The sequence below is a fragment of the Scleropages formosus genome, chromosome 6, assembly GCF_900964775.1.
Source record: "Scleropages formosus chromosome 6, fSclFor1.1, whole genome shotgun sequence".
NCBI classification, from domain to species: Eukaryota; Metazoa; Chordata; class Actinopteri; order Osteoglossiformes; family Osteoglossidae; genus Scleropages; species Scleropages formosus.
Window position 1 is genome coordinate 19,887,107 of NC_041811.1, and position 21,352 is coordinate 19,908,458.

General features: G+C 41.4%; 1 protein-coding gene across 1 annotated transcript; it reads left to right on the top strand.

The window, feature by feature from the left end:
• The first annotated feature begins 1,328 nt into the window (after positions 1–1,328).
• On the top strand, positions 1,329–20,541 carry LOC108924999 (phosphatidate cytidylyltransferase 2-like). The gene is made up of 13 exons (XM_029253263.1): positions 1,329–1,656; positions 11,368–11,552; positions 11,878–11,974; positions 12,431–12,528; positions 13,890–14,029; positions 15,710–15,768; positions 16,441–16,523; positions 16,633–16,720; positions 17,147–17,215; positions 17,705–17,857; positions 18,182–18,301; positions 18,412–18,515; positions 18,789–20,541. Exons 1-13 carry the CDS (start codon positions 1,585–1,587, stop codon positions 18,904–18,906), a joined length of 1,386 nt encoding a protein of 461 aa, XP_029109096.1. The 5' UTR covers positions 1,329–1,584; the 3' UTR covers positions 18,907–20,541.
• The last annotated feature ends 811 nt before the right edge of the window (positions 20,542–21,352 follow it).

Below are 21,352 nucleotides of genomic sequence, written 5' to 3' on the forward strand. Positions count from 1 at the left end.
TCCACATTGAAAGGAGTCAGTTGAGGTGGTTTGGGCATCTGATAAGGATGCCCCCTGGGCGTCTCCCTTTGGAGGTATACCGGGCATGGTCAACTGGGACAAGGCCCCGAGGTCGGCCCAGGACCCGCTGGAGGAAGTTGCGGGGGACAGAGGTGGCTGGGCATCTCTGCTCTCCCTGCTGCCACCGCAACCCTCTTAGGACAAGCGGGATGGAAGATGGATGGATGGATGAATGGATCGCTGAAATTGTTATAAAAATTCTTTTGTGCCATCTGCGGTTAAGTTATTGAATAGAGAATTCCAAAACTGAGATTTTAGATTGGTATTCATTAGATTTTTAATATATTTTGATTGTTTTATTTCTTTTTATTTTATTGTATGATATGGTATGTATTGTTTTATGTGAGTCCAATGTTGTGCACTGGCCGTGTGATGGTTGTCCAAGACAAATTTCCCAGAAATAGGACAATAAAGTCTATTCTGTTCTGTCCTGTTCTATTCTATTCTATTCTATTCAACTGGACTTGCTTGAGTTGTCTTGAAGACGTTTCACCACTCAGTAAGTCCAGTTGCCTTTATTTTAGCTTTGTTTTTGGATATACCATGACCTGGATAACTGAGAATCATCACAGACAGTTATATCCAAGACTTTTACAGAACATAACCAGTAAATTAACCAAAGCACCTCTACATTCTTAAGCTTGTACTGAGTGTGAGGTGTTGATCTACAAACAAATTGAGTTAGGAATGAAATTTAGTGACGCCCACTCCACTCTAATGACGTTTTCTTAATTTTTGATGCAAACCCAGATCCGCTTCATTATAAAATGCACTTTTTTTCATAAACCGCTTGTCCAGTGCAGGTCTGCAGTTGTCCGGGGCCTTTCCCAGGATCATAGGGCATGAGGAAGGGTACAACCTAGACGGGCAATTTACTAGTGGCGCAGGGCAACCACAGAGGCATGTCTTTCGACTGTGGGAGGAAACCGGAGCACCTGGAGGGAAGAAACAGAGACGTCCCAAGAGTCGTGAGGCACCAGGGTGTGACACTCACCTTCTGGACCTGCTACCTTACTTGCAGCTGGCAGAAGCATGAAGCAGTGTGTAGGTCCGTCATTAGGAAAGACATAGGGACTGCACTCACACACACACAGGTACCGCCTACCACTTTGTTTCACTGTTTATTATTTATTTAATGTTTTTTGTCTGTTGTTGCTTTTGCAATACAACTAACTGCCTGCCATGCCTAGAGAGCCCCAAGCACAGCCGTGAGTGGGTGTGCGTGACTGAGAGAGAGAGAGAGAGAGAGAGAGAGAGAGAGACGGTGGTGGATTACCGGAGATCTGCTCGACCAGCCTGACGGACTGAGCCGCTTTAGTTTAGTCTTCAACAACGCGTGCGCTCGTTCACTCACTCACTCACACACACACACGTGGCGTGTGTTTGACAGCTCCGGCGGAACGCTGCGAGCCGCGCGGGTGTTTTAATGGTGTCAGGAGCGTCGTCTCACACACCGTCCGTGCGCGCCGCACCTTCGCTTCCCCACTTTGAAGTTGCTGCTTCGCGTTTGCAGCGCGCGGCGGAATGACGGAGCTGCGGAGGCGCGCGCCGGCGGAGACGGAGCGCGAGGCCCCGGCGAACGTCAGCGACGACAAGGTGAGACTGGAAATTGGAACGGCGGCACAGGTAACACGCGGGCAAAGCACACGCCTGCGCTGCGGCCGGTCACCCCGGTGTGTTCTGTGTTTCAGCCGTGTGTGTGTGTGTGCGCAGGCAGCGCTTTAATCTCCGCACACACTCAGTGAGTGCGCGGAGGAAGGCGGCGGCGCGCGCTCCGCTACAGCCCACTTCAGCAACCAAGCTGACCGACACACTCACTTTTAAAAAAAGTTTCAAAGTTACACGTGTACGTCTTTGAGCGCGAGGTGGCGGCGGGACGCGGCTCCGTCACGTCACACGTGTCCCGGGACTTAGGCTACCGGTCGGTCGGAGGGGGAGGACGGCAGCGCGGGGGGTTCGAGTCCCGCTGTGAAGACGGAGAGAGAGTCCTGTTCAACTCGCGCGACGCCTCCAATGAGTGACGCTCTGAGAAGCAGCTCAGTGACACGTATAGAAGTGACTGGTCCTACAGCGGCATTATGATATGAACTGTGATCGAGGCCCACCCCGGTGACCTGTCCTGTGCTGTTCACAGTGGTGTAAGAGTGTCTGGTGCTCAGCCAGTGAGTGAGTGAGTCCTACACAATTGCTTAACATAGACTTTTACACTGGTCATGAGGTACTTACTCACCCTGATATAGCCTGTAGCCTCTGATTGTCCCCTCTACGGTTGCACAGCTATCTACGCTTCCCAGCAGCCCTTGCTCGCAACGGTCTGTTACGATCAATGTCCGTTTTCGTTCGAAGGGAGCGACCTTCGGTACATCACAGTATTCTTTTTTTCTTCCTTCTGCGTTTTCTTGTCGGTCTGGTCTGCGAGATTAGGACTCGGTGGAGCAACGGCCTGGAAAGGTCGTCCAAGAAAACACGCGGCGCTGTCGCTGTCCTCTGGCGATGATCGTGTAACTGCGCCGGAGTCCCGGTTTGTACAGCGGTGCTGGGTTTGTCTGCCGCAGCACGCCGACATGATTGGTTTGCGTCCACAAACCAACCGCCAAGATGCTTAATGGCGATTACACGGGCCTGGTGGTGCTTTGGTGTTTGACAGTAGCTGTGACTTCACCTCCTTGGTCTAGTTGAATCAGGAACAGCAAGGGAGCGGTTTTCATGTCATCTGAAGATTCTAGGTTTGAATCCCACTTCTGCTGATCCACGCTTGGTCAGAGTATCTTCCGAGAGTTCACACAGAAGGAACACACTGTCGTTCGAATGAGTAAATCGTTGTAGAGTTGATTGTAAGTTGCCTTGGATCACGATGTCAACGAAATAAAAAGCAATAAAGGTAAATAATTGTCATTTTAAGGAATGCTGTACGCTGCAGGAGAGTGAAAAAATGGTGACATAGTACAGTCCATTCCATATGTAGCATTTCATCAGATTTCCTCCTGACTGTTGGGTGCTGAGATTCATTTCATTTGATTTTAGCACTGCATTCATTTCTCACTGAGGATTTATAATAACCTACTCATTTACACACACACACACACACACACACTTTCAGAACCGCTTGTCCCAGACGGGGTCGCGGGGAACCAGAGCCTAACCCGGTAACACAGGGCGTAAGGCCAGAGGGGGGAGGGGACACACCCAGGACGGGACGCCAGTCCGTCGCAAGGCACCCCAAGCGGGACTTGAACCCCAGACCCACTGGAGAGCAGGACTGTGGTCCAACCCACTGCACCACCGCACCCCCCCCTACTCATTTAATGCTCTGATATATCAATAACAGGCATGTTTTGTAGCTGAATGCAAGTAAGACAATGTATGTGTGTTTTTTTTTTTTGTTTTTTTTTTTTTTTTGCTAAAGGCAGGAATTTTGTGTCTTGTCATTTATGGGCATAATTTTTAGCGGCTGTGTTTCCCTATGTGAAGCAAGAGCTGCATTCCTTTTATTACAGTGGATATTATTTGTTTTGATTACTAAAGTTTATTCGTTGTCAGTCGCTGGTGCAGTTCTGGGTTGTGGGATTTCTAAAACATCTAATGTTTTAATGCAAATTTCAAAGTGCACGTGACACTTCAGCATTAGATGTATGCAGAAAGTCGTTGGATCTAAAATCTTTATGCCACCTTTGAATGAAATATTAATACCAATTTCTTAAAGTGGCGTAATGGGATTGCAGATTTTCGTAGAGTGACTGCGTGAGAGAACTTGGTTATTAATATGATTCCTCAAGTCGTAGCCTGACCTTTGAACTCACACCATGCAACACTAAATAAATAGAAAGACACCCATTTCAGGTACAACAGGTTTAAATTCCGCAGCGTGTGTGTGTGTGTAGGACGGGTGTTTTACAGCATGTGACGCTGATCTGTCCCATTGTGGGTGGCTGACGACTTGGTGTGTCGCGGGGTGTGTCCGTTTGAATGAGCCCAGGCTGCCACGTGGGTTTATGGGCCTTCAGCACTCCAGATGTGCCTTTTAGAAATGTCAAAGTGTGTAGCGCACACCACAGATTCCGGGTGGTGGAGAAGGGTTCGTGTAAGTGGTGGGGGGCGTTTAACAGGAAATCAATTCTCCCGCAACCCGAAACACATTTTTGGAGGAATGTTTACACTGCGATGGTGCGGTGTAATGTACAGCGCCGTTCTTCTCACGGACACATTTCAAAATATTTCTTGTCAATGATATATATATATATATATATATATATATATATATATATATATATATATATATATATATTTTTTTTTTTTTTTGCTTTTTTTAAAAGTTGGACAGGTGCAAGAAAGGAGAGTACGCCGTGCTGGTCTCACTATATTTTGATGTAAAGAATCTCAGTATGTTTTTTCCCGTAGACGGACTGTGAATGGACAGCATTGCAAACGTTATTACAAAATTGCCATTAATTTTAAAAGCAATTACCACCTGCTTTTTAATTGATTCGTCTGGTTGAGTCCTGCAGCCGCAGTAGTACTTTTGAACAAGGTACTTTGCTCGAACTGATTGCGGTTAAACTACCCAGCTGTATAAATGAATAATAAATTGTTGTAAGTATCTTAACGTTGTAAGTAATTAGTTCCATATTATTCTTAAGGAAGGCAGGAAGGTTTATCCTATCATAATGTTTCTTCTGTTACTCTCATTGCACTTTGATATCTGTTGTGTTATGGATTCTGTTCACTGATTGCTGTCTTTCACAATTCTTACGTTGGTAATTATTTTCCAGCCATATTTACGGTTTTTGTTGAATTATTTCTTTGAATTTGTATAGCCATTTATTAAGGGACCGCAGCTGGATGCAAGGCTGCGCTTGCTCTGAATTTCGGGTTTTGGGCGTGTTTAGCGGTGGTGGATGGTGGGTGAGAGAGCACTATGGCTGCAGCACCCGCTGTGCCAAGCCGTGACCTGTTCCTTCTCTGCAGGGATTACCGTAGTCTCATTTATCAGGCAGCTGATTACCTCACCAGGCTGTTTATCCCTTCGCTCTCCGGCCGTTTTCAGCCTGAAGGAGGCTCGGGCCACGGGTGGTTGCGGTGGCCTTGTTAAGCACGAGCCACTTTCTTTCTGGAAATGCGGTTCCCTTTGTACCAGCGGCCACGGAACATACTTTTTCTCCTCTGGTATGATCATTTCAACCAGAAGTGTGTGAGGTTTCCTTTTTGTTTATTTACTTGAAACAGTTCATATTTTAATGTGTAGATGTAACAAGGGACGGCGGGTGCGGTGGTGCAATGGGTTCGACCGGGTCCTGCTCTCTTGTGGGTCTGGGGTTCGAGTCCCACTTGGGGTGCCTTGCGACAGACTGGCGTCCCGTCCTGGGTGTGTCCCCTCCCCCTCCAGCATTATGCCCTGTGTTGCCGGGTTAGGCTCCGGCTCCCCGTGACCCTGCTTGGGACAGGTGGTTTCAGTCAATGTATGTGATGTAACAAGGGTTGTATTTTTTGCCTCTAATATTTGTGTATAACTCCTGTAAGCACGATTGCAAATTTTCTTTATTTATGGAATGTGTGTGTGTGTATATATATATATATATATATATATATATATATATATATATATATATATATATATATATATGTTGCTATGCTGCTGTTAAAATAAAACAAAAATCCCCAAGAACTGGTCTGCCCTTAGGCTACCTCTTCCATCTGGTCGTGTTGTAGAAGTAAGACAAGTCTGGGGTAAAATTCCACACTTGTGCAAGTGTAAAGCCTGTATTTTTAGTTCTTCGAATGGACACCCATGCCTTTTCATTACATAAACTCTAACTACTATGAAGAGGTAATTGACAATTTTTGTACTTTGTAATTTTTAAGTAGCACAGTTAATGTAGAACGTGTTCATTTATAAGATGTTACACACAGCTCTTGTGTACAGCTAGAATATACTGAATATGAATGTGTGCTGTTTTAAAGGTGGATTGTTGCACTTTTCTTCTTCTAATTTGAGTTCTAAACAGTGGTGATACTTGTATGTCTTTCTTGAGTTCAGTTCTTGTATGGGAACTGTGTAGTCGCTAAATACAGATTTCAGATTTTTTTTCCCTCTGATAGGAGACAGGTTATGCAAATCATATCTTATTATGCATGCGTTATAAATAAGAATGGTGCAGAATACAAAATAACTGAATAAAAGTTTGTTGCTAACATACTATAAACAATGCCAACCTATTGTCCAGGAATTTAAAATACAGGCGGTCCTAAATAAAGGACTGAAACGCAATCTCAGCCTCTCGCTCACTATCGATAACCACTCGTCCAAGGCAGGGTTGTGGCAGTTCAGAGCCATAGGATCAAGTATGTTGTACTTTTTACTGTTATGTAATACATGCACAATATACTGTACTTCAGTAATTACTGCGGTAAGTCCTGAACTTATAGTAGGCCTGTATGTGGTAATGGAAACCTAAAAATGTCAGCGTTTCAAAATTAAATTTGACTAGCCATCTGGTCCTTTGTTTTCACACATTTTGATACAAGTGATGTCATCACTCACAAGGCATCGAGAGGAACGTTTGTGTCCCCCTTCTATTCCGCGGTCCGTTGCCATGCGTACCGCGTTTTCTTGTGTGTCCTGGGTGTCATTCCTGATTTCAAAGTTCTCGGTCCATTTTAATTTTTGATGGTTTGTAGCAGCATAGTTCTTTTTTTGAAAGTCACTTAATACTTTCTATATATGTGTGAATGCTTAGCTAAAGCTAAAATCTGTACGTAGATAGAGCAAAGTGCTTTGACTTGTGAGAAAGAAAGTGATTTCATTCAGTCCTGGAAAATTTGAAGAGCACATTTTATGTTGTTCACAGTTTCGTACTTATTGATCTGGAAGACTGCTTGAAACTATGCAAAAGCAATTAAGATGTGTTTAGCAAAACACACTTATGATGGTGTGATTGATTTAACAGTTTTTAAAAAAAGAGAGAAACCCATCTCCTGATACCAACGTCTACAATTGCTTGTAGGGGTCGCGGTGAGCCGGTGCCACGGGGCGCAGGGCCACACCCTGGATGGGACGCCAGTCCGTCGCAAGGCACCTCAAGCAGGGCTCGAACCCCAGACCCACCATACAACGGGCACTGGCCAAGCCTGCCGTGCCACCGCGCCCTCCTTTCTCCTGATATGTAGTTTTTCATATATCTGGTGCGGTATTATTAATACCACTGATCATTATTTAGTCCAGATTTTCATTTATCTGGGCTGTAACATCCAGTCCAGGCCCATGGTGTTTGATCTGGTGCGATAGACTTATAGATTGCATTTGAAAGCTGCTGTGTGGCAGAGACTGGGAGATGCACTGCATTGTGGGAACTGTGTACCCATTCTCTCATCTGCAGTCCAGAGATCTGTGGTCTTGCTTGCATATTCTCCTGTTTTTGTTTGTATCCTCTTTTGCACCATTGTAGTTTCATTTTTGAATTAATTAATTAATTGCAGTGCTACATTTCTGAAATGGGGGTGCGGTGGCGCAGTGGGTTTGGCCGGTGCCTTGCTGTGTGGCAGGTCTGGGGTTCGAGTCCTGCTTGGGGTGCGGCGGCCCTGTCTTTCTCCCTGTGTTTGCCTCCCCCGCCATGCAGAGGAAGGACCTGGCAACCCACCTCTGTTTCCTCCCTTGACTTGCCTTGAATACCATGCAAGTGGTCGCTATGGGTCGGCTTTGACTCGGCGCTTACCATACCATACATTTCTGAAAATGCCTCCAGTAGAAGAAAGGGTTAAAGAAAGTGTTAGCAAACACAGAGAAGAGTGTAGCGCATCCATGAATGACTCATAACAAAACAATAAAATGTATGAATCATGATGAAAGATAGAAATATATTTATCTTTCATCAGGTTGCCTAAAACCATTAAGAAAAACAATTTATTATATCACTGTCATTTACTTTTTGAAATAATTTAATTTGTTTTATGTAACGTTATTAACTGATGCACTATTTTAATGTATTACACAACTTTTTCCTTGAATTAGACCTCTTAGTGTGACTTTGGAGTGCGCATGGTATGGGGTTGGAAAGAACTGCAGTTAATAAATGTGTCATTATTGAGTTGTTTGATATTTGGTTAGGGTTTTAGGAACAAATCAGGACCAGTAAATAGGGATAAGATTAATATTTTAATAATTACATTTCAGTAAATGAGAAAGGGGGGGCACAGCGGGTTTGGCGGGGTCTCGCTCTCTGGCAGGTCTGTGGTTCGAGTCCCGCTTGGGGTGTCTTGCGACAGACTGGCGTCCCGTCCTGGGTGCGTCCCCCTCCCCCTCCAGCCCCACACCCTGTATTGCCGGGTTAGGCTCCGGTTCACTGCGACCCCACTCGGGACAAGCAGCTTCAGTCAGTGTGTGTGTGTGTGTGTCTGTCTAATCCATCACTTGATTAAAACTCTCAGTAGGTCACTTTCCCATACCTTTGCTTGTTAAAAAAGAAACATTTATATACTGTTTGTTAACTGATCATCATAAGGCTAAGTTAGTAAACGTGTCCTTTTCCTGTCCCGCCCCGGCTGGTGCTCTACCGGCCCGTGTTGTTTTCATCAAGGCCATCTGCTTCTGACCACCTTACAGCCTGGGGAGATCGGTGACCTCCGTAAAGCTGATTCCCCACAGCACTTCAAATTAGTATCGCATGAACTGTGTGGGGCTGAGGGAGGGAATCCTTGGGAAGACATCCCTCTGTTTTCCACCCAGCAGCTGCATCCCCTCTGTACCCCTCATTGCGTGCCCTTCTTTTTCTATTTTTCTCTCAGGGTTTAATTTAAAAAAAAAAAAGAACTGTACTCTTGCTGAAACTGCAGGACAGATTACATATGCAGTGTGCGAATTCAGCACCTGCTGCGACGATGATCATCGCATCCTCCGGCAACTTACCCCCGACGTTGTTAATATCGCCTCTGCGTGTTGACCTTTGGCGATCGCGCTCCGTGCTCCTGCCGGGGCCGAGGGGCCGCGAATTAGCAAGCCGTCTCGAAAGGAGTCCCCGACAGAAATGTCAGCAACCTTCAGCAGCACTTATTTAAGCGAACCTCCCACGACGGCCCGCTCGTTGATGCTCCCGAAGTTCGAACCGCAGCCGCGTGTGGCCTTTACGGCCGTGCCGCTCTGGGGGAAGAAAAAAAAATCTGTGGCTTCCTCATAAGTTCCCAGTGGTTTTGACCATTTTCACTGCGAACGTTACGTGTTTCTTAATGTTTTATTGTTAAGGAAGACAGAAGCGTCTGTCTCGTGGTGGTACTGGGCTCTGCGTGCTACTTTGAATATTTTTTTGTTCCTTATATGTTTGTGTAAATGTGTTTGTTTATTGACATTGTCATCCGTGAACATTGTTGTTGTTGTTTCACTATGTTGTGTTTTGTCCCTTGTGTTGTGTGTATGCTGTCCTAGCTTTGTGCACTTTTCCATCTGGATCAGTAGTTCTCGTTTATTAATCGATTTAGTCGACTCTTTCGATTTGTTTCCTTCGTGTATTTCTAGTATTATCATCATTAAAGTTTGATGCCTTATGTGTCATGGGCTTTGCTGATAGGTTTGAGCGTTTTCACATGCCACTGTGGATAATCGCTGATACGGTTTAAAGTCTCAGGCACTTGATAATACTAGGAGATCAGTAAAAGAAGCTGATATTAATAAGTAACTAGGAAATAACACATAGACTCTGTCTTTCAGTTCTTAAGGGAAAAAAAAAAAAACCAGCACACAGCCACGAGGTCCTGAGTGTAAAAAATGTAGTTCCGCTGCACCACCAACAGTGATCATGCACGATAAGGCTTTATCAACTTTAAATAACAGCGAGACTGATGCATGCAGCAAAATGTTAAGCTGGTAACGCAGTGGTTAAAGCCACTGTCTTTGGACCCAAAGGTTGCAGGTTTGATCCCCACCTCTGGCTGTAGTACCGTTGAGCAAGGCACTTACCCTACATTGCTCTAGTAAAATTACCCAGTTGTATAACCAGGTAAATAATTGTAACCTTAAGATTGTAAGTGGCTTTGGGGAAAAGCATCGGCTAAATGAATAAATGTAAAATACTCTTACGTTCAACAGAATACACCGAAGTCATAACGTCCCCCGAAGTCACTCTCATTTAGTTACTATTCACGGTAGTTAGGAGGACAAGGACCATTTTCTGATTTTTATCCCTAGTTCTTGAGACAAACTTGTCCTCCCGGTACATTGTATTTTTCTAAATAGCTGCATTTTTTTACAAAATAATAAAAATTACATTGGTGTTGTCTTTTCAGCCTAATGCATTGAGTGCATCTTCCAGTGGCTTCAGTAGTCATCGGAGGAGTGTCTCGGGAAAGTGTTTTTGTGAGAGACAGGAGCGGCTGTTTGAGGAGGAGTAATGCTGCAGAACTAGCAAAACTGGAAGTGCTTATTTTGTTTTTTGAATTCGGCTGTGCGTTTCCACTTAGGTACCATGTCGCGTCTTGGTTAATGGCATTTTGTGATTGGCTGCACACAGTTGGAAGGTGACATTCCCGCAAATTGTTTTTTTTTTTTTTTTGGCCTGCTCATGTTGTATCACCGGAAGAATCGAACAAACAAGCAAAAATTTTCAGAAACGCCTTACTTGCACCATATTTTAACTCTGTGACCTGTGCATTTTTTCATACCTGACTTCCTTTGTAGCTTTGTGGCAGTTAGGCGTTAATGCAGATGTAGCAATTTATTTAAACACATGTACTCTTAATGGGCTCTCATTAGCAGATAGACATCAAACTGTGCTAACATATGCTAAAATATATTTTGCATTATACACAGGTTTCGGGGGTGCGGTGGCGCAGTGGGTTTGACCGTTGGGTCTGGGATTCGAGTCCCACTTGGGTTGCCTTGTGGTGGACTGGCGCCCCATCCTGGGTGTGTCCCCTCCCCCTCCAGCCTTGTGCCCCGTGTTGCCGGGTTAGGCTCTAGCTCCCCACGAACCCGCATGGGACAAGCGGTTTCAGATGATACGTGTGCGTGTGTTATACACGTTTCTCTTTTGGTCACATCCAGTCAAGTCCTAAGAAACAGCTATCCCCACTCTTGGTCATGACCACCACCTAAAGCCTCTTCTCCTTGACCGTTTTAATATAGAAGCCAATGCATAGGACAGTGGGAGCGTTTCAAACTGAGGTTTTGTCCACGGCGGTCTGCACGACCTCGCAACGAACATTTCGTAAATCTGGGCGTTAACATTGGGGAAATTCAGATTAAGAATGTCCTCCAAGGACACTTGAGCACTTCTCTCTGTTGATGAGATGTTGATGTGTGGTTTTGTGGCCTTTTGCGTCTAGGAAACGGATACTGAGGAGAGACTGGGTTTCCATGACCATGCAGATGGCCATGCAGATGGAGAAGGAGAGAGAGAGGGAGATGGGGAGGCAGAAGGAGACTCCAAAGCAGATGCTTCAGAGGTACCCCCAGCAACGGACGACACTCCTGAATGCCTCAACAAAGCCCTGCAAGGCCTCTCCTCCAGGTACAACTCAGTCCTTGCTGGCTGATTGAGATCAGGTTCGTGCTTGCTGAAAAGGCCACACCTGAGCACATCCAGCATGATCAACATACAGTATTATATTATGTTTAATTGTGTGTGTATGTATGTATCCATGTATAGTTTAAAATGAAGGAGTAGAATATAATTTTAAAAAACGATCCTCCAGTGCTATTATACGGATAGATCGTATTAATAAATGAAGCTTAAATGCTTTTCTGTGGTGATATTAAATAAACCCAAAATAACTGATAACTTTAGCATAGCTCAGTATTAATACCCAGTAGAATTTATTTTTATTATCTTACAGATGGAAGAACTGGTGGATACGAGGGATTTTATCACTGACTATGATCACTGGATTCTCTCTACTCATCTATATGGGACCTATCATGTTAATACCGCTGGTGTGTGTCCTGCAATTTATATTCATGTCATTAACATTGTAGAAAAAAGAAATCATTCACACGGGTAGAAAAATATGGCGTTACATTAAACATGAAGGGTAACAAATATTTGACCTTTTTCTAGGTTTACAGATGTTTCCCTCTTTCTCAAAAGCGTTTTTAGGATGCGACTGTTTAATTTTATCAAATTAAATGAACGATTGCACAAAATTTAACTGTCAGAATGCTTTTAAACTATTGTACATAACACATGGCGAATATGAAACGGAGTGAAAAGGAATTTTTGATTACAGAATTGGGTGAGTTAGCGTGAAAGTGTTCAGTATACTCCCCTTTAGCAGATATTACCTGGCTTTTAATACCTTTGAAAGTTTTTCTTCTTTTGCTTTGTTACACTTAGGATGGAAAAGTTGTCCTTCTCAGCTGGATTTAATTGTTTTTGTTTATTCAATTTAGGTCATGGCCATTCAAATTAAGTGTTTCCAGGAGATAATCATCATTGGCTATAGAGTTTACCATTCGTATGACCTCCCGTGGTTCAGGACGCTTAGCTGGTAAGGAAAGACACTCGGTGTAAGTTGAGATCATTGTGGGGACCTGGTGACTGAGCATACCTGTGCCTTGGCACCTCTTTGCTCGCCAGTGACAGGATGATATTGGATGCAACTCTCTAACTGACCAAAACTTCAGTGTATTTTTTTTTAAAAATGTGTTTTATTCATTTATCTGTTTTCCAGTGTTTCTCTGTAGTTTTACCCACCGATAGATGGCAGTTTCGGGCTGCTGTGTTGAAGCTTACTGTCACAGTGCTTGAGCCTCACGTCTACCGTTTCTGAGCGTTGCTGATGACAAACAGGAGGCAGCTGGTCGTGTAGTGATTGGAGTTGCTGCCTTTGGACCCAAAGGTCGCAGGTTTGAACCCCACCACCAGCTGTAGTACCCTTGAGCAAGGTACTTACACCAAATTGCTCCAGTAAAATTACCCAGTTGTATAAGTGGATAAATAAATGTAAGTCGTTTACGATTGTAAGTCGCTTTGAGGATAAACATCAGCTAAATGTGTAAATGTACTGTAAATGTTGCATGTTGATGGGATGAATCGATCAACAGTCAGCACTGAATAGGAGTTTGTTGAAACTGTTTTTATTTTGTTATTTTAAATTAGTTTTAATTTTACTGTACCTTAAAGTTAATAAAAATATGCATTCATTGATTTCCTACTGAAATCCACTTGTCCTGATGGTGGAGCTGTGGTCCTGAACTGACTGCTTTGGGTGAGAAGCAGAGTACACCCTGGACAGGGTGCCAAGCGGGACTCGAACCCCAGACCCGCCAGAGAGCAGGACCCGGCCAAACCCGCTGCGCCACCTCACACCCCTCAATAAAGATAGTAAAATACAGAGTTTCAAAAGTCTCTTTTTTCCAGATTTATTGTTTGGAGTTTTTACAGGACCCAAGAAAATAATTTGTTTAATTGATTATGACTTAGTAGTCAAAGCTTGGAGTTACAAACAATACACTTCTGGCCTCACTTGTGTTCATAAGTTGGGGAGCCAGTGTATATAGATAAGGATGTACTATTTTCTCTTATGGTTTTTTATATGTAATGATCTGGTACTAAGGGGGTGCGGTGGCGCAGTGGGTTGGTCTGGGGTTTGAGTCCCGCTTGGGGTGCCTTGCGATGGACTGGCATCCCGTCCTTGGTGTGTCCCCTCCCCCTCCGGCCTTACGCCCTGTGTTACCGGGTGGGCTCCGGTTCCCCGCGACCCTGTATGGGACAAGCGGTTCTGAAAGTGTGTGTGTGTGTGTGTGTGTGTGTGTGTGTGAGTGAGTGAGTGAGTGAGAGATCTGGTACTGTTGTATGGGTTCTGTGAAGTCTATAAATTTTTACCCTGTGCATTGCTTCTAATTGTAGGTATTTCCTGGTCTGCGTGAATTACTTCTTCTATGGGGAGACACTGGCTGATTACTTTGGTGTTCTTGTGCAGAGGGAGGAGCCTCTGCAGTTCCTGGTGCGCTACCACCGGTTTATCTCGTTTACACTCTACCTGACAGGTGGGTACCTGTCCAACGATCCCAGTTCCAGGGTCTTTTACAGAAAATACTGCCTACAGTTTGTTTGATGCAGATCTTCTTCATATTAAGCTTAACTTTAAGTGATGGAAGAAGCACTCTTAACAGACAATTACAATAACTCATAAGACAATAGGCACATAGCACTGAATGCATGGACATGGACTCCTTATGTTACAAACTTTTAAGTTGCAGATTGAAAGATCTGAACATTTTACATGAGTATGAGATTTTTTTTTTTCTTTTTGGTTACAATTTTACCTATACCTATACTTTGTGAATTTCCCTATAGGCATTAGTAAAGTATTCTATCCTTGAATTCTGTCCCATCGCCCTAAAATTGTTGTCGGTTGTGGAACGAATGCTCTGCGTTTCTGCAGGTACTAACTGTTGAGAGCTTCACGCAAACGGGGAAAAGACCGCTTTAAATGTATGCCACCAATATGGATCAGCATTTACAGACCTGGACATTGACTGTAATGGTTCAGTTTTTTTCAGCCTAAACACATATTGGATATACCGTGTAATACACACGGGTTATGTGTCACCACATAGAGTGCCCAAGGCAGCTACCGATACCTGGACCCCCCAGAGGTTTATTTTTCTCCCTCTTTTCTCTTTGGGAGTTTTTAGTTTTTCTTTCCTCAATTGCCACTTGCCTTACTTAATAGCAAACCATATCTTACTATACCTCTGCCGAGCTTTGTGCTGTATTTTTTGGAATTTTGGTTCAGTGCTCTGATGCTATATACAAGATGAATTGAAATGTTCACAGCTGACAGTAGAACACACTGAAACAGTATAGGAGTGTAAGACCAATTTTATTCAGCTTGTTTCCAGTGTTTATAGCATGTGTCTGCTATTTGTGAATGTCTGTGATCAATAACAAGATGATGAACTTTCCACATGTTTATGGGATAAACCGGTCAACAATCAACAGTAGTTTGTGGAGCTCTACTTCTGTTTCATTCATTTTAAATTAGTTGTAATGAAAAATTCTGACCGACCAGCAATGACTCAAATTCCAGCAGCAGTACTACACACGGAGTGTCTTTTTTGACAACATTATTAAGGATAATACTAGTCAAGAAAATCAAAAAAAAAAAAAAAGATGATGCACATGCTTTCTATAATTCACTTGTCCTTTAATTGGCAGTTGTGCATCTTGATTGGTACGGCACATATTTTTGCAGCTTGTTATGCATCGATTTTGCAAAGCACAGTAAACCTTGTGTTGGCTGCAAAATGTGAAAGGTGGGAAACTTTATGGCTCTGGATTTAGATAGGACGTCTTTCAGTCGAGCTGAGCTCTGATTACAGACATCAAGATCAGTGACTTATTTACTGAGCCGAAGGTGTTCACATAGCCTCATTCCATAGGACTGGGTCTGCAGTCACCGCCTCCACAGTTCTGGTCCTCATCAGATGGTTATTTAGGTTCAAGTGTCTCCCTTGAAGGTTAGTTTTGGGCTGATTGCTCATCAGCTGCAACACTTTGCTGGTCAGTGTGCCCATTTACGCGGTCATGTCTTTTAAAAGTAGCAATGGATTCTTTAAAGACTAAAGCATTTAATTATTGAAGACTATGAAGCATATATAGATCATACAGTGGCTAAAGTCAGCAATGGAGTGGAGCTAATTGCGTCTCATTTGTTTTTCCAGGATTCTGCGTATTTGTGCTGAGCTTAGTGAAGAAACATTACCGCCTGCAGTTCTACATGGTGTGTATCAGTAAGAACTAAAATAAAGGAGAGAATAGAATGACAATGCCATCCATATACATTCATCCTTCATATAATGGGGTTTCGTACAATGAAAAATTGCTATAATGGCTTGTGGAAATACATGTACTTTTTCCATGAAATGGTTTTAAAAATTCAGTACAGCGGCAGTTTTGCTTATGTTGTTGTTTTATTTCCATAAATGTACTCTCTGTGATCCTGACAGACACAAATAAACAATACAACCATGCACTCTCCACATAGGTGATTTCTTGACAGCAAAACACAACTCTTATCCCTGGTTATTGATTCAGCGCATCATTCCACACAGTAGGGTTGACAGCCTGATGAAAACTAGAGGACAGTCTATGTTGGAAAAGTGCACAATTCTGAAGATCAGATTAAGGCAAACGCATGTTTGCATTTGTCTGTATGTTCAAAACGAGGGTTTGTAGAGAAAGTGAAGCTTGTATTTTGAAAAAGGAAATAGCATCATTTGATTTTATTTGAAATATGAGGTGTTTGCACTTTGGTTCATAGTTACCATGTCAGATCTATAATTCTGTTAAATTTATTTCCACTTTGATATTTTGTAAATTAAAATGATTTCTGCTTTTGTTTTATTAGTTTGTTTTTTCTGTTGAAAGCAGTGTGTATTTGTCTTTGTTTCAGTTCGCTTGGACTCACGTGACCCTCCTGATTGTGGTAACACAGTCGCACCTAGTTATTCAGAACCTCTTTGAAGGATTGATCTGGTAAGGAAGAACTTCCAGCCACTTCCAGAATGAGCGAGGCAAAAACAAAACAAAACACAAACTTTCAGAGAAATTTACATGTTTTAATTAATGTAACTTTATTTTACAGGTTTATCTTTCCAGTTTCCACTGTAATTTGCAATGACATAATGGCTTATGTGTTTGGTTTCTTCTTTGGAAGAACACCTCTAATTCAGGTTGTATAGCATTTCATTACTATTTAATAAGTGTAGTACTATAGTTGTATTAGTAATGTATGAAAAGAAAACGTATATTTCATCCAGTATATGTACAGTGTATATACTCAGTCATGACTATTTAGCTTAATAAATGCTTGTAAGAAATCACACAGTTAACACAAAAATTAGGAGTCTCGTTTGGACATTTGTTAATTTAATGTTATTTTGACTTTAATATTGTGCCTTTGTTCCTTTTACATAGTTCATTAGTTGTTTTTCTATAAATATACACGCACATGTCTTTGAATTTTAAATACAGGGCAGAAAGGATTTTAGTGCTTTTTGGAATATGGAAAAATAGGACAGGCTGGATTGTTTTTTTTCTTATTATTATCAGGCACTATGTGCTGTTGAGTGTTGCTCAGCAATGTTGTGTCTTTGCAGCTCTCCCCAAAAAAAACCTGGGAGGGGTTCATCGGTGGGTTCTTTAGCACAGTTATATTTGGATTCATTGTAAGTACGAATTTATGCACATGAATTATAATGACCGAAACAGAATCATTTAAAACAACCTAATATGAGTTGCTCAGCCACTACAGTACTGTTTGTATGCAGTTTTTACAATTATTAGATTGCTCACGAATATGTATCTTAATATGGTTTACATTTAACAGTGTAACTAAAAGAAATATATTATCTTAACTTTTTTTTTTTTTTTATTGTGGCATAATGTCTTTTATTAGTAAAGCATTAATGATAACAGTATGTTTCTTGATTAATAACATTTCTGAATAGAGATTCAGTTCATACTGATATAAACATGAATGATATCAAAGCACTCCTAAAAGTCTAAGTTTAGTTATCACAGGAATGCGTATTATAAAAAATCATTTTGGAGTCTGTAAGCTTTCAAATCATTTAACTGAAAAGTGGTGGGGGAGTTAGTCAATCCAAATGGCATTCTTTCAAATCTTTACTGTCCTACTCTCCATCTCTCTACAGTTCGCCTATCTCTTGGCCCAGTATCAGTACTTTGTCTGTCCTGTTGAGTTTGACAGCGAGACAAATCGCTTTGCTGTGGATTGTCAACCCTCTAGCGTTTTCGTCCTGCAAGTGTATACTCTTCCTGCCATAGTGCAGAATGTCACCAGATGGGTAAGGGTCACCTACGTAGCTAAAATTTTAATTGAGTTCTGAAAGTGACAGAGTTCAAGAGTGTTTCTGTCTTAGAAAAGACAAGCTATTATAACTTATTTCAAAAGAGAGAAACTGGGGACAGTGCTTATTGATGTTAAGTACTATTTTCTACTCACAGCCTAAAATCTTCCATGTTTTACAGGTTTTTGAACAGTGACATAAATGTAGCTGAGCTTATGACAAGAACCCAGTACATTTGTTTTATTTATGGCCTATTATGGCCTCAAACTTCATAAACTGGAAAGACAGCACTAAATATTTGTCTTTTTTTTATCACTTCAGGAGACAGTGACCCTGTACCCATTCCAGATCCACAGCATTTCTATCTCAAGTTTTGCCTCTTTGATTGGGCCATTTGGTGGCTTCTTTGCAAGTGGTTTCAAAAGAGCTTTTAAAATAAAAGTAAGCACACGTTAGTACTCTTTTTAAAAAAAAAAAAAAAAAAAAAAAAAATGTAGGAATTCTTAAAGAATGTAAGATATAGTGCAACCCTATTTTTTTCTCTTTTGCAGGATTTTGCAGACACTATTCCTGGGCATGGGGGCATTATGGATCGCTTTGACTGCCAGTACTTAATGGCTACTTTTGTTCATGTTTACTTGACAAGCTTTATCAGGTACTTCACTGCCTCATGGTGTTGTTCTTGTTTTAATTGTAAGCATGTTTTGCCATTGGCTCTGTTCTGGATGGAACAGACTGCTTGGTTAAGGGAGATGGATGGCGTAGTTGTAATTTTGCTAACTTTTGAAGGGATAAGTTTACAAAGATCTCATACCTTTAGAGAATTACATGCTTTCATATGTTTGTACAATTCAAATCCTAGTAGTCTGACTTTGGCCATGTAGGCTGCCAGCCACTGCACTGAAAATCATGTGTGCTTGTCCTCCAGGGGCCCAAACCCCAGTAAGGTATTACAGCAGCTCCTAGTCCTGCACCCAGAGCAACAACTCAGCATTTTCAACGCACTTCGTTCCCACCTGAGGGAGAAGGGTGTGCTGACTGAGTGACCAGCCCCAAATCTCCCGCACTCTCGATGTGAACCCTGGGTAATGCACTGCCTCTAACCGTAACCACGAACGAGTACAACTCATAAAAGTGGGAGTCACTGTAGCAATGTGCTGTTTCCATGTTGCCACTGGATGTGTGGTGTAATATATATGAGGTGAAAACCTGATGAAAGCTTTGTAGCTACTATCTCAGGAGTAATTATTTCCAAGACATTACTGCTGTGAAGGAAACGCAGTCTTTCATAAAATCAATTCCCAGCCTGCGAACATTGAGTACACGGTACATGTAGACTGTCTCCAGTACAGCTTCATCTCTGTACAAATATTCAACTGATAATAAGTGAAGAGGAGTTTGGTTTCCTGTCTTCTACAATGGGAAAAGCTGGACAGTGAGTATTCAGCTGCTATACTGTAACAAATTAGGTGTATAAATCCTGTTTTATGTAAATAGTGTTCAAATGGGAGGGACAAATGAATGAAGCCACAAGTACTATACCTGAAGAGTTACCAACCAGTGCTGTATTAACAGTAGGAGCCTTAATTGCCAAACCCTAGGCAATTAATTAAAACTGATGGCAAAATGCCCTTTACACACAATTCTGAACTAAATGACTCACCCTGATAAATGCATGCTATTTGCATAATATAAAGAAGTAACACTATGCAATAACATCTTTTTTGCTTTGGCATATTTAACATTAATAATAACTATTCATTAGAAATCTTCAAAAAGATGTTGATGCAGATAGATATTTTTGTAACTTGTCCATGACTGTTTGGAGAAACAATTTTTCAATTTTATAATGTTTTACGAAGCTCAGTTAAAGTGACATCCCAAAGAACGAATTGACTTTTTAATACTATTGACCAGGTTCCACTTAATGGAGATCTTATTTTTGATGTTGACCTTTGCAGGACCTTCTACCAGCAATATGATGTACGATACAATTGTTAAACTACAAATTTTGGTGCATATTTTCCTTTGTTTAAAGCAGCATTTTAAAACTTTCAAAGTAAGTTTTTAATAGCTTTTTCCTGAAGAAAAAAAAAACAATAGAAAAAAAGCACCTCAAAACTGCTTGAGGTCCTGTGTGTTTAAATAAAAACTATTACTCTTTCATTAATCGTCATCTGTCAGCATTAGACAGTAGATGTGGAATATGTGGGGAAAATACCATTCATTATTGTGCAAAGTACAACTTTTAAGTTTCTGTGTACAACTTAACCAATAAAAACTAACCAAGGGATGAATATCATATCTTGTTTTAGGCAGCAACGTTAGTTCTGTCTTAATTGAGAATAATTTTTCATTCTGGTTTGTATTTTATCTGTTCAAATCAAGGATTAATTTCCCAATTTTATGTCAGGCTTGTGTGACGGCCTAGATTTAAATGTTGCTTGCTAAATAACAAGTGCAAGGACAGTGGGGGAGAAATTTGTGGCATACACTGTACGAGCAAAACCTGTTCTACATTAAGCAATTTTTATTACTACATTGTTATGTGATGCATGGTGATTAATATATCTTTTATATTATCTTTAATTTTATATTGGTGAACCTGTTGCCATTCATAGAAATCTGAAAAAAGGTAAAATGTTTTTGAAACGACACAGGGTCCTTGTATTACTGATGTGACCAAGTTAAATAATAAAGATTTAAAGTTACAGTAAATAATATTTTAAGATTAGTGGTTGGATTCTCTAAAACAACATAGTTTACTTTTGACACAGCGCTCAATATGAACAGATGACCAATACTCTGGCATATAAACACATGTTCAGTTTTATGCTATTAACACCTTCCGCTCTGGAATCAAACCTACAGCTATTTAGTCAAAGCTTAGTTATCCCAAAGACTTTCTCTAAGTTATGTTTTGAAAGAACAGGAGAAGTGTTTTTAACTTAAAGTGGAATTTAACCTAAGGGAGGGAAGAATGAGAACTTATTGATGCTAATGAAACCCTGAAATACCATTACCACTAATGTGAGACTGAAAACAAAATTTTATCAGAATCCAGTACACTGATACCTTGATTAGAATATGCAGAATTGTCCATGCTACGACATGATTTGCTGCAGTAACAATTCTTTCAATGTCTAGCCCTTTCTTACCCAGAGCAGTTTGTCACAGCAGCATAAAAATGCAAAAACTACTAAAAACACAAAGTGCAAGCAGCTCTTGAAGGTTTATTGACAAAAACAGCAAAACTGTGTGTGTTTTTTAATTTTTTTTTTTTTTTTTACTTTAGTAGAGTAATAATACAAAGATTCCATAGAAATGCCATCGTACTACAATACACTCTATTATGTGTATGTGGGGGAAAACTCATTAGTGGTTAAAATATAAGGTATGATTAAGTATATGGTAGAATTTAATGAAATGCAGTGTTCTGAAGCTGTGATTTTAAACCAAAGCTAATGCTGAATACCACCCGTTTTTACATAA